At 47.2% G+C, this 13653-nt stretch overlaps 1 protein-coding gene across 2 annotated transcripts; it reads right to left on the bottom strand.

Moving 5' to 3' along the window:
• Positions 1–3792: 3792 nt before the first annotated feature.
• LOC144328323 (low-density lipoprotein receptor class A domain-containing protein 2-like) lies at positions 3793–13128 on the bottom strand. Of its 2 annotated transcripts, XM_077931002.1 has the most exons (5): positions 12701–13128; positions 8594–9046; positions 7291–7440; positions 6286–6423; positions 3793–5035 (listed from the first exon to the last, which is right to left on the bottom strand). In XM_077931002.1, exons 1-5 carry the CDS (start codon positions 12822–12824, stop codon positions 4812–4814), a joined length of 1089 nt encoding a protein of 362 aa, XP_077787128.1. In that variant the 5' UTR covers positions 12825–13128; the 3' UTR covers positions 3793–4811. The 2 variants fall into 2 exon arrangements, with proteins under 2 accessions (XP_077787128.1, XP_077787127.1); XM_077931001.1 differs by lacking the exon at positions 3793–5035 and having other exon boundaries at positions 5634–6423.
• Between the last annotated feature and the right edge of the window lie 525 nt (positions 13129–13653).

Genomic DNA, 13653 nt, shown 5'->3' with positions numbered 1-13653 from the left:
TTGCTTCTGCTGCTGGGCTGGGCTGGGCCAGGCAGGTTGTGACCAAAGATACTGTCCTGTCTTGCCCTTCCCCTGGGTGGGCGTGGGCTGGGTGGGTCTCTGTATCGTGGTGCCCAACGCCGTAGCAGCATCCAGCACTCCAGCCAGGACAGAGTTCGCAGGAGCACCAAAGAGGGAGGGAGGTCCTTTGCCCTCGTCCTCCAGCATGAGCCAAGCTTTTCAACTTGGACAAGTTTGAGCTTCCTGCGTTTTGTCGCGGTGCCCCACTGCCCGCCTGGCACAATTGAGTTTGCTCCCGCCTCTCACTCATCCTAGCTAGGCTGTGGTCAGTGTTATTTTTCTAGAAAAAGAGGTGCTGGAACTCACCATGAATGCCTCGCTGGTTCTCTTTTAGTGGCAATGGCGCCCGCCCGAGAAGTGCTGGAACGAGTTCCAGCCAGGAACGGCTGCGGCGCCTCAGAGCATCCTCTCCACCTGGTCCTCAGTGACACATGCAAAGCCATACGGAGTTCCCCTGTGCTCTGGCTGGCGCGGAAAGCAGCCGAGAGCCCAACACCAAAAAGCGGGCAATGGTTCCCATGCCTTAAGCGCCGCAGGGCAGAAATGGGATTTGCCCCTCCCAAGCCATCAGTGCCTTATTAGTCTGCGTGGGGTCTCCCATAGATCCACACCTTCTATTGCAGTGTGCAGTCCCCCAGAGCTGCAGACACCCCGGGGCCTGGCAGGGCCAGGTAAGGAGCTGTTGCAGCCTCATCTGCTGCCTGGGAAGCAGGCAGGCAGGTCTCTCTTCAGCATTTCAGAGGACCCTTTCCGTGGGCAGGGGTGGGGACAAGAGTGTTGCAACGTGTGCAGGAGAGCTGTGATGGGCACCCCACACAGCAGCTCCTGCCAGCCTCCCAGTGCCACAAGCACTGGAGGGCAGGAGTTTCCCGTCCAGCGTTCCCAGGAGGGCGGTAAGATGCTTTGCGGGGGGATGAGAGGCAGAAGGAGCCCATTGCAGCTGGGGAAAGGGGTTTCGACTGCTGCCTTCTCCTCTCAGCCCCGAGACACTGAAGAGGGCAGACTTTGGAGCTGATCTTCAGCTAACTATACTGCCTTTCCTTCCCTCTTCAAACAGCCCTGGGTGTTGCCCCTGCAGACAGTGCTGGTGCCAAGCAGGCACTAGAGGCTTATCTTTTGAGCTTGGGCCTCATAGGCTTGTGCTCCAGCCAGCCTCCCACATTCCCTTAATGGTGTGGCTGGCTCTGGCTTGCCCCGTGTGAGCCTTTGCCGCCAGTGTTCACTCTGCCTTGCCCGCTTCCTTCCAGAACCAGAATTATACTGCCTGGGAGGCACCATGATGCTTGTGTCGCTCCAGAACCTGTTCCTGCCTTTTGCTTCCCCTGCCTGCCTCCCCCATTTGTTCTTTTTCTTTCTTTCTTTCTTTCTTAAATAAATGGTGCTGAACCCCAAAGTCCGTGTGTCAAGTCTGTGGCTCCCTGTCTTAGCTGAGGTTGTGTGCATGCCGCACATTTAAAGCACACATGCGCACACAAATCTTGGGAACTAGCTTCTTAAGGGTGCTGGGGACTAGCTCTGGGAGAGGCAAACAACAGTTCTTGGGATTCTTTGTGGGACAGTTGTGTGCTTTAACGGGTAGCGCTGTGAGCCTCTTGGGCTTGACAATCAGAAGGTCAGCGGTTCAAATCCCCGCAACAGGGTGAGCTCCCATTGCTCTGTCCCAGCTCCTCCCAACCTAGCAGTTCGAAAGCATGCCAGTGCAAGTAGATAAATAGGTGCCGCTGCGGTGGGAAGATAAACGGCATTTCCGTGCACTCTGGTTTCTGTCACGGTATCCCATTGCACCAGAAGCGGTTTAGTCATGCTGCCCACATGACCTGGAAAGCTGTCTGTGGACAAACGCCGGCTTCCTTGCCGCAACCCCGAAGTTGCCTTTGACTGGACTTAATCATCCAGGGGTCTTTTACCTTGGACAGCATTGCAACAGCTTGACCAATGGGAACTGAAAACAACACAGGAGGGCAGAGAAATTCCATACTGGTCTCTGGGTTGATTTTGTACATACCAAGTGTGGTAGATCAGCTGCACGTCCCAAAAGAAGTAAAAAAAATCCCCTCCATTTCAGTAATTTCCCCAGTGTTTTCTGCCTTTCCTTATGACTATGCTGGGAACAGATGAACAGTCCTATGTTTTAAAAAAGTGGGTTTCAATCGGTGTGCCATGGCACCCTGGGGTGCCTTGAATGATGGTCAGGGGTGCCAGGGCAACACTCTTTCCTTCCTCCTCTAATGCCCTCTTGTGTCTCTGCCTCCCAAAGGCTCGTGCGGCTGTTTATTGCAGCAGTCCTGGCTATAAGCTCCCCAGGCAAATGGTACCTCTGGGAAGCACCTCTCTTTGGGGCAGGGGGGCGGCTCAGAGACCAGGGGCAGCAGCAGCTGCTGCCCAGAGGACTCCCAAGGAAATGGGAGAGGAGAGCGGCTGAGGGAACACTCCACAAGGGAGGGTGTTTGAAAAAGGTTGAGAGGCTGCCAGCTCTGCAAGCAAGGGGTGACATAACTGGGCTCCTGAGGCCCACAAGAGGTGTCACAGAAAGGATGTAGTTGGTCAAGGGAGCCATGAACTCAAAAAGGTGAAAACGTTTTCTAAAACTTGATCTAAAATACCCACATTTCCAAGCTTGTCATTCCCAGTCTTCTGATACCATCAGTGGAACAGGTGCCTGACTTGGTGCCTCGATATAAAACGAGAGAGGGAACATCTGTGGGTCTCCTTTGACTTGATTCCACAACTCGGGTCTTTTTCCTTTTTTACAGTGGGAAGTCAGCTAGATGAACACGGGCTTTCCTTCCCCTGTCATAAGCTGACAGGCCCAGATCTCAGGCCCAGAGCAAAAGAGAAACCCCATCCACACACCGAACATTTAAAGTGTTTTTGGGCCACTTGAATGGTCATGACTTCCCCCCAAAAAATCCTAGGGACTCTTAGCTCTTGTGAGGGGGGGGGCGTGTCTCCTAAGCTCCCTTAAAAGTGCAGTTCCAAGAGCTGTTTGACAGAGGAAGGTGGTGGACTCTCCTTCCTTGGAAGATTTTAAGCAGTGGTTGGATTGCCATCTGTCAAGGATGCTGTAGCAGAGATTCCTGCATTGCAATTGGTTGATTCCATGAAACCCAAGTGGTATATGACACAAGAACTCTTGCACATCCTGAATGCTGGAAAATTTGGCCCCTATCTGGACAGGGATAGCCTAACTACTGTTGTCTGTGCTCTGGTAACTTCAAGGTTAGATTAGTGCAATGCGTTATAGGTAGGGCTGCCTCTGAAGATGGTTCGGAAAATTCAGCTGGTGCAGAATTCAGTGGCCAGGTTGCTCACCAGAGCAAGATGGTTTGAGCATAATACACCGATCTTGGTCCAACTGCCTTGGCTCCCAATTAGTTTCCGGGCCCAATTCAAAGTACTGGTTTTGACCTATAAAGCCTTAAATGGCTCAGGACCACAATACCTCAAGGACCGCCTCTTCCCATATGAACCTACCCGGATCCTGAGATCATCTTCTGAGGCCCTTCTTCGTTTGCCTCCTCCTCGAGAGGTCCAGAGGGTGGCAACACGAGAACGGGGCCTTCTCTGCAGTGGCTCCCCGTCTGTGGAATGCTCTCCCCAGGGAAGTTCGCCTGGCGCCTTCATTATACACCTTTAGGTGCCAGGCAAAAACTTTCCTCTTTAACCAGGACTTTGGTTGATCTGTTTGACATCCTATACCCTTTTAAAATGAGGCTCCTTTTTTGAGAACTCCCTCCCACAGAAGGCAGTGATGGCCAAGAATCTAGAAGGCTTCGAAAGAGGATCAGGCAAGTTCATGGAGGTCAGAGGCAGAGAATGCTTAAGAATTCCAGTTGCTGGAAAGCACAGGAAGAAAGGGTATCCTTGTGCTCTGGTTGCAGGTTCCCCACAGGCATCTTGGCGGCCCCTGTGAGAACAGGATGGTGGACTAGATGGGCCGTTGGCCTGATCCAGCAGGCTCTTCTTGTGTTCTTAAATGCATGGTGTGGATGTGAGCGTATCTCAAGGCCTGGTGCCAAGTGCCTTAGTTTGAACCCACTGAGGAAAGAAGCAGGCATCTCCTGCCACCTTGTGGGAAATCAGCCAGTATAGTACATCTGTCTGATAAGCCCAGGGGTCAGCAACCTTTCTCAGCCGTGGGCTGGTCCACCATCCCTCAGACCATGGGGGGGCCGGACTATATATTTTGGGGGGAAGTAAGAAGTACGAATTCCTATGCCCCACAAATAACCCAGAGATGCATTTTAAATAAAAGGAAACATTCTACAGTGGTACTTCGGGTTACATACGCTTCAGGTTACAGACTCCGCTATCCCAGAAATAGTGCCTCGGGTTAAGAACTTTGCTTCAGGATGAGAACAGAAATCGCACGGCGGCAGCAGTAGGAGGCCCCATTAGCTAAAGTAGTGCCTCAGGTTAAGAACAGTTTCAGGTTAAGAACGGACCTCCAGAACGAATTAAGTTCTTAACCCGAGGTACCACTGTACTCCTGTAAAAGCACCAGGCAGGCCCCACAAATAACCCAGAGATGCCTTTTAAATAAAAGGACACATTCTACTCATGTAAAAACACACTGATTCCTGGACCGTCCATGGGCCAGATTTAGAAGGCAATTGGGCTGCATCCGGCCCCCGGGCCTTAGGTTGCCTACCCCTGGCTTAGCCCCATCATGCCTCCACTACCAGCTGCACCCCTTCTGGCCCATGCTCTTCTAAAACTAAGGGCCAGTGACCCTGCCCCCCCTCTCGTAGTCACACGGGTGGCTCGGTGCTTCCATGCGGGGTGACCTTGGGGGGCTCCCGGCGGGTGCAGCTGCGTGGGCAGAGGTGGCAGGCAGCGCAGACGGAATTGCAACCGGGCAGGTACCTGCAAGCGCCCATCCTCCAGATGAACCAGCCTGGATTCCAGCAGCACCAGAACACGAAGGCAGCGCCCAGGATGGCAGCCAGCGAAGCAAAAAGAGGTTTGCGTTTGTCTGCAGAAGGAGGAGAAGGAGCCTGGTGAGTTGCAGGAAAATGGAACAAATCGTCTTCCCCAGCAAACCATTGCCCCAGCTGTGCTATTTTGATACTGTTGTTCATTTCAAAAAACACAGACACTGCTTGGCTGTGAAGAAAAACTCGGAGCAGTTTACAAAAAGGGTAGAACAAGAAAATCAAAAAATTACAACAATAAAACCTACAAAAATTTAAAATACTAAGAGATTCAAATTCACTTTAACTTTATAAGCATGTGGATAGGCTTAGCTATGCAAAAATGTTTTATATATGATAAATAATGAATTGAAAAGGATGTTTAAAATAATGTTTGCAAAAAACAAAAACAAACCAGAAGCTTTTCTTTCAGGAATTATAGGGGCAGAACTACCTAAGCTGTACAGAAACTTATTCATGTATGTGACTACAGCGGTAAAAATGTTACTCGCCCCCAAATGGAAAGAAGCAGAAGTCCCAGCAAAGGAAGAATGGACACAAAAACTTATGGAATATGCAAAAATGGCAAAACTTGCCGGAAGAATGAGAAATCAAGAATACAAACTTTTTAATAAAAGAATGGAAATAGTTTATTGAACATTTACAGATAAATTGTAAACAGATAAGAACGTTGGCATGGTTATTATAACCTGCAGTTTTATAACAGTATATATTTAAAGTAGATGAATAAATGGGCAAATTAAGTTAATTTGGATATGCAGAAGATATTAAAAATAAATTCAAGGAACCTCAGAAAGAGGAGGAAGTCAGTCAAGCTTTGAAATGTTAAAATGATTGTAAAATTAGTGAAATGTAGACCTGAAAAGCATAAATATTTTTTTTTTTAAATGTTTTTAGCAGATTTCCAGGGGAGACGAATGGCAGTTTGGCTGTCTTCCTGTTAGCTCCTGCTGACTTGGTGATTGATAACAGATAGTCTGACTATCACTCTGGAGATAAGGGTGATCTGGGAGTTACCCTCAAATGCTTTGAATGAGGCTTTTTTTCCCTTCTGTATGCACCTGGAGACTTGGGTGGGGGTTAGAGTGAGTGGGCGAGCTGAAGAGTTGCCATTGTGCCAAACAACATAGAATTGCCTTTTGTAGGTAAGAAAGAACTGTGGTTTTAGCTGAAAAGAGTACAGTGATAGCCACCTGCTTGGTATCAACAGGCAGGGAGTTCCCAAATGGCACACTATAAACAACCAAGTTCTTACAAGGCCTCATTCCTGCCAGCAATGGTACTGCTGTACCTGTTTTGTCCCAGGTGGCAGGGCCTGGGGGCAGGAGCTGGCTTTCCTGGGGTCCTGCGCAGGTCACCTGACTTGGCAGGGCGTTAACTGCAGAAGAGGCCTCAGCATTATTCAAGGGCGGCAGGAGCGTGGGTGAGCCTGGAGTTGAAAAGGAGAAAGAGTCAAAAACAGTAGTGGCCTCTGTGCTGCCACGGAGAAACCAAAGCAGAGGGGCGTAGCCTCCTCCCTTTCCTAACAACTTAAGGGGCCGCTGCAGCCATCAGGCTCAGGCATTCAGCCTCACTTTCTCACCCATTATTTAAAGTGATCATGAGCAAGGAATGGCACTGTTATAAGAATTTTAAGGTCATAAATATATAAAATAAATGTTCATAACTGTATATAAACCACATGTCTGAAACCCCATAGAAAAAGTCCTGAACAAATTGGCCTCAAATATTTCTCTGCAAGGTCAAAATGGAAACTCTCCCCATTGTCTCTTTGCTCACAAATCCTGTCTTAATGGCACTTTTAAGATATGAATAGGGTGTGAGCCCAGTAGTTATCATAACAAAAGAATGTCCAGGATCCCCAGGTAATCCAGTCAAGTGACCATTAACAGGTAACCTGGCAGACATGATAAAAACAATGCACTCAGATTTCTGTTGTAGACCGCATTTTCTGTGATGTAGGTATGATGTTTCTGGGGGTGGTCTTGGACTCCAGGGCGGGCAATTTAAAATGTCTATATAAGGGCTTGCGCGCATGGTTTGGGGTCTTCCTCCTCTCTCCTGCGTGTGGGGGAGCACCCTGTTGCAACAGTTCAATAAAGATCAGGCTTACTAGCTGCTTTGCTTCTCAATATTCTCTGGTTGGCCTCTATTATTTTCTCCTACCGATAGAGAACCTGCAAAGGGACTCTATATGGGCTCTTGGGTACCCCATAAGGGAAAAGGAGCAGGTTTTTTGTTTTTTTTTACTTATAACAGCACATACACACACCCTCTTCCTTCTACAGCCACCAACCTTTGCACCAGGCTGGGGACTGGGCAGCCTGGTCTGTACCATCCCCACAGTTATCGACACTGCTGCCATCGCAGACTAGGCTGGGAGGGATGCATTTTCCATTGTGGCAGGGAAAATACGACTCCGTGCTGCAGGCCGAAGCGTTCAAGCCTGCAAGGGGAGGGAAAGGCAGATTTTGCTGTTCTTGTTGTTTAATGTACCTATACAGTGGTACCTCGGGTTAAGAACTTAATTCGTTCTGGAGGTCTGTTCTTAACCTGAAACTGTTCTTAACCTGAAGCACCACTTTAGCTAATGGGGCCTCCTGCTGCTGCCGCACCACTGCCGCACGATTTCTGTTCTCATCCTGAGGTAAAGTTCTTAACCCGAGGTACTATTTCTGGGTTAGCGGAGTCTGTAACCTGAAGCGTATGTAACCTGAAGCGTATGTAACCCAAGGTACCACTGTAATCAGTGCTTTTTTATCGAAAAAAAGGGGCCAGTACTCACCACGAAGTGGTTACAGTGAGGTGCTGGTACAGCGTACCTTTGAGTATCCCTAGATAAAAAGCACTGCCTAGAATGTACCTCCCAAACTAGCTTAAAACAATAGTTAAAATGCATTTAACACCAGCATTGAAATTTTTAAAAAGGTACAGGTAAAGGACCCCTGGATGGTTAAGTCCAGTCAAAGGTGACTATGGGGTTGTGGCACTCTTCTCGCTTTCAGGCTGAGGGAGCCAGCGTTTGTCTACAGACAGCTTTCTGGGTCATGTGGCCAGCAGGACTAAACCACTTTTGGCACAACAGAACACCATGACGGGAACCAGGGTGCACAGAAACGCTGTTTACCTTCCTGCCACAGTGGTACCTATTTATCTACTTGCACTGGCGTGCTTTCGAACTGCTAGGTTGGCAGGAGCTGGGACAGAGCAATGGGAGCTCACTCCGTCGCTGGGATTTGAACTGCTGACCTTCTGACCGGCAAGCCCAAGAAGCTCAGTGGTTTAGACCACAGCGCCCGTTACCCTGACAGCAGCCCAGTGGTCCACATCACCTGCACCTTACCCTTAGGGTTACAAGTGTTGGACTAGGACCCAGGAGAGACCAGAGTTCAAATCCCCCCACTGGGCAACATGAAACTCCCTGGGTGACCTTGGAGCCCAGTTGCTCACCTACCTTCTAGGATTGGGAGGATTAAATGAGGAGGCACACACCACCTTGAGCTCTTTGGAGAAGCAGTGGAATATAAATGCAATAAAATAAAATTAAAATAAGATAGAGCGGCATTGCTCAGCTCATTTGCAGCGGCTTCCTGCCTTACCAGTTCGAACGGAGGTGAAGTCACCAACAAAGTCGACACGAGGTTGCTGGCCGCGAGTCACAAGCCTCAAGGTGAGGAAGTTGCCTGTGGAGGTGACGGGCCGTGGGATGTCCTTCCCGCACAGCGGCATCCCCAGGGGCTTCGCGGTGTGGTTTTGGCCATCGTAGAATTGCACGTAGGAAGGGTCAGGGGTCTCCCGCTCGCTTCTGGACTTGGGAAGGGCCAGAGTGGGGTGGTCGTTGCTGGCCAGCGTGCTGGAAGGCGAGCGCACCATGCTGTACACCAGGAAGAAGCGGAACTGGAACTGGACCTTGTCTTTGGGGGTTGCCGCTTGCATGGTCAGCTGGCAGTCTGTGCTGGCCACTACAAAGTAGTAACGGTGGGAGTCTCGGTGGGATGTCAACACCATCCCATCCCCGTGCAGGGTCTGGCCGCAGAAATCGACCACGCTCACTGTTGGGCAAGAGGGAGAGGAAAAGGGAGAGTCATTGGCAAGGCACAAGGACATACATAGAAGAACCACCTTCTGGATCGGGCCAGAGCCATCCATTATATTATTATTATTATTATTATTATTATTATTATTATTATTATTATTACTTTTCAGATTTATACATTTCACTAATTTTACAATCATTTTAACATTTCAAAACTTGACTTCCTTTCCCCTCTTCATTCTGCTGTTCCTTAAATTTATTTTTAATACCTTCTGCATATCCAAATTAACTTACTTTGCCCATTTACTCATCTACTTTAAATATATACAGTGGTACCTCGGGTTAAGAACTTAATTCATTCTGGAGGTCCGTTCTTAACCTGAAACTGTTCTTAACCTGAGGTACCACTTTAGCTAATGGGGCCTCCCGCTGCCACTGCGTCGCTGGAGCACGATTTCTGTTCTCATCCTGAAGCAAAGTTCTTAACCTGAAGCACTATTTCTGGGTTAGCGGAGTCTGTAACCTGAAGCGTCTGTAACCCGAGGTACCACTGTACTCTTATAAAACTGCAAGTCATTACAATAATCCTGCCAATGTTCTTATCTGTTTACAATTTATCTGTAAATATTCAATAAACTATTGCCATTCTTTTATAAAAGGTTTGTTGTCTTGATTTCTTATTCTCCCGGTAAGTTCCACCATTTCTGCGTATTCCACAAGTTTTTGTATCCATTCTTCCTTTGCTGGGACTTCTGCTTCTTTCCATTTTGGGGCGAGTTACATTCTTCCCGCTGTAGTAGCATACATGAATAAGTTTCTGTACAGCTTAGGTAGTTCTGTCACTATAATTCCCAAAAGAAAAGCTTCTGGGTTGTTGTTTTTTACAAAAGTTATTTTAAACATCCTTTTCAATTCATTATACAGTCGTACCTTGGATCCCCGAACACCGACGGAGAACCTACAATAAGGGCTCTTGTGTCCCCCATAAGGGAATAAGGGCAGATTTTGTTTATTACACCTCAAAGCTGGTTAGTCCATCTCATTCAACATTCGGTTACTGGCAAGAGATGACTCAAGCTCATAATCAGGGCATGAGGCTGCAGCCTCTCCACCTCTTCCTTTGTCCCCCCTCCCCATACATGATATTATGGGGTATACTGCCTCTGAAAGTGGAAGCTTAATTTAGTACCAATCTCCAGACAGAACTATCCTCCATGACAATTTGTGTACAACTGTGTGCAGTTTGCAGTCAACAAGGTGCAACGTTGGCTATTTCGTTTTGCTTCTAAGAATGAAATTACTAGAGATTTGGGGGGGCGAGTGAGAGTTCAGCCTAATGTTCTTGTCACAGCTGTTTGAAAATGGATGACTTCACCAAGCATTTATCAGCGTGCTAAATGAGCACACTATCACACGTGCTTAAATTATTTACTAATTGCAACACCCAGCATATTACCATGGGCTCATTGGTGGCCCAGAGATGGCCAAAGGAAGCCTGTTTAACCCGAATAACACCCAGAGGATGGTTGCCTTGCTGCTGTCGAGTGCAACAGAGGACAGGGTTGTTTTGTGGCAATTTAAAGTTGGTAAAGAGATTTATGGTAGTGGAAACCTTTGTGGCCTAAAGACCCCTTCTCCTTTAGTCCACATAAGTTTATGCCACTATAAATCTCTTGGTCTTTAAAATGCCACAAGACTCTATTGTGTTGCCTAATGTCAACTGCTGTCTCAATTACCCGGCACTCGTTTATTTCACTCCTTTTCACCATTACCCAGAAGCAACAAAACGGCCAGCACATTAAACCCAGGAATTCTGGCCCTCTAGTTCTTCCCATCAGCCTCATAATTTCCATACATCCTAGTGTGAAGAATGAGAGGCTGTACTCAATAGGTCCCCCCCCACCCACCCACCACCAGCTTCTGGGAAATTTCACTTGGGCATTTTGTCACTGGCTCATTCCAACTTGCCAGTAGTGAGTGAGAACAGCCTCTGGAGACAGGTTTTCAAACACTTCTGAACCACACAGTGTTCAAGGTAGCTGTTATGTTGGCGTATAATTATGGAGGGGCAGGTTATTATTTAGCTGTTTTAATTATTTATATGTGTTTTTACCTTGTATTTTATTCTGTGAACCGCCCTGAGATCTTACAAAGAAGGACGGTATATAAACTAAATAAATAAGTAAGTAAATAAAACAAATAAACTTTGCAGCTTAATTGTTAGAAATGGTCATTCTGGAACCACAACTTGACCAGATGATCTCCAGGGAACCTCTCAACTAGGACTGGGCGATAGCTGCTTTTCAGCATCGTGATATATCACCAGGTAAACACTGTGATATATGATATATCATGATGCCTGAAATAAGGATGGCAGCAATGTCTAGGCCATGTACATACGCAATAGACAATCTTTATAGAATTCCTTCAAACCATAACAAGTACAAAATGAAATCTTTAGTCTCAAAGTCTCTGAAAATCTTTAAATGAAGCGAGGTACCAAACTGTGTAGAATTGCTTCATAAACCCATCTTATTTCAAATGAATGTATGTAAATGAAAATATCAAATGCTGTGGAACAGTGCTCATGTAATAATGTAGTCATAAGGATGGAGCTATGTAGAGGCATTGCCTGGCTTCACAGTTTTTCCTGCATCGTCTAGCATAGCGCACACACAAATCATGATTCATGATATATTGCCAGGTCAAAAATTATGAAATCATTATCACAATATGGACTTCAAACCAGCTTTGGACGATATATCTCCCAGTCCTACTCTCAGCTCATGATTATTATCTCTCCTGGGGCAGTAAACACAGCACTGGTAGAGATTTAGGGGCCAAGCCAAGATGTCAATCCAAAATCGCCTGGGAAGGAAATTGAGGAACCGGCTAAAGCAGAGCTTTCCAAACTCTGTGTCGCGACCGGTTACTGTGCTGGCTGCAGTGTCTTGTGCAAATGCTTCTCTTGGGACTGGAAAGGGGTTAGTTTAACCTCTGGTTCGTTAGTAAAACTGAATTACTGTGTTGCAAAATGATGCATGTCTAAAAAGTGTGTCACCAGCCTGAAAAGTTTGGAAAGCTCCTTTAAAAAAACACACACACACACACACAAAACAGAATCCTTTTTCCTGGGGATAACTCAGATGGAAATTCCCAGGTGTCAAAAAAGGCTATTTATGTATGCCACTACTGTGGCTCATGTTTCGTTAGCCCAAAAATGGAAAACGAGAGAGGTCCCAACTAAAGAAGAATGGCAACTTAAACTGATGGAATACGCGCAGATTGCGGATCTAACATATAAGAGAACAAGAAGAACATACATTTAGAGAAGATTGGAAAGATGTTTATTGAATATATGGAGGAAAATTGTGTACACTTGAAAACATGGGCAGCATTAAGATAAATTCAGCAGTGTAAATAAGCTTTGATGGATGTAATAATGGACTACTGAATGGTTTAGTTTATATAAAATATGCAGGGATTTATGTTGTGCAAAATGAACCATGGGAAGAGAGGAAGGGAAGTCATTGATATTTTAAGGTTGTTTAAGTGAATATTCTAAAATGTAAAACAGAAATTTAATAAAAATTGTGACTGTTGAATTGCAAAAGAAAAATGTAAAAGAAAGGAAAAGTTTGGAAAGTTCTGAGCTAAAGTTTCAGCCTACCTGTCTGCATGGGGGAGACTGCAGGGACAGCAGCGTTCAGGAGAAGCAGCCATTTCCCCCACGCCTGCAAGCCTCCTCGATGGGCTGGTTTGCTCATCTTGGTCTCTTTCGGGAGCCCCTGCATGCCAGGCTATAGCAGAGGAAAAGGCAGGAGTGTGTGAAATGGCAACAGCTGTGAGAAGCAGGGTTTAAATCGACCACCCCAGCCCCTGGTGACCAAATCAAGCCGGGGATTGCTTTTGCGTGATCTGACAAGGGAACAAAAGGAGAGGCTGGCAAGCTTATTGCAAAAGAGTCCCATCCTGGTATAAGTGTGTGTTTTTTCCAAACGGGCAGCTTAACTTTTGCCCTCCTTCATGCCGGCTTTTGCAGACGCTGTCTGCACATCGCTCAGTTGCCATGGGAATGACGGGAGACGGATGGAGCGATGCAAACATCCTGTCTCGGGCAATCTAACCGAACGCCTCTGGAATCTTGAACTGGCTCCTGGCATCGCCATGTGCCAGCTCCACCTGCTTTCTGGACGATCCCACGCCTGAGGCTGGCAGTTTTGAAACAAATGCAAGATGGGTCTAAGCAAAGCCAGCCAAATGGGAAACAAGAGCGCTGTCAGACACTGCTGGGCTGTTGGCTGAGGGTGGTGCCACGCCTTCAGGCTCACATGGGCACCATGCCTTTACAACGCAGCTTCCTGTTTTCCTATCCGTATCTCTTGCAGCTAAAACCACAACTCTAGTCCATGAAACCTCAAGCCACAATGCATTTAATGGTCTTTGAAGGTGCACACAAGGTTCTGTGTTGCTTCGGGAAGAACATGTTGCTGCAGCTGCCAGTGGAGACATTCCAACTGACCTAGCAGTTAGATGGTGTGATTTTGCTTCCATCTGTTCCCTCTTGCTCTCCTTTTCTTTTCATTGCTTTCTCTTCCACAAAACCATTTTTCTTTTCTCTCT

Source organism: Podarcis muralis, chromosome 7, assembly GCF_964188315.1.
Source record: "Podarcis muralis chromosome 7, rPodMur119.hap1.1, whole genome shotgun sequence".
NCBI classification, from domain to species: Eukaryota; Metazoa; Chordata; class Lepidosauria; order Squamata; family Lacertidae; genus Podarcis; species Podarcis muralis.
This window is presented reverse-complemented; position numbering and strand designations above follow the sequence as displayed.

Coding starts and splice junctions, on each gene's coding strand:
- LOC144328323 (XM_077931001.1), bottom strand. CDS start 12,824: ATGCAGGGGCTCCCGAAAGAGACCAAGATGAGCAAACCAGCCCATCGA. Junction 7,441..8,593: donor CTTCACCTCCGTTCGAACTG/GTAAGGCAGGAA, acceptor CTCCCCTTGCAG/GCTTGAACGCTTCGGCCTGC. Junction 6,424..7,290: donor GTCCCCAGCCTGGTGCAAAG/GTTGGTGGCTGT, acceptor TTTCAACTCCAG/GCTCACCCACGCTCCTGCCG.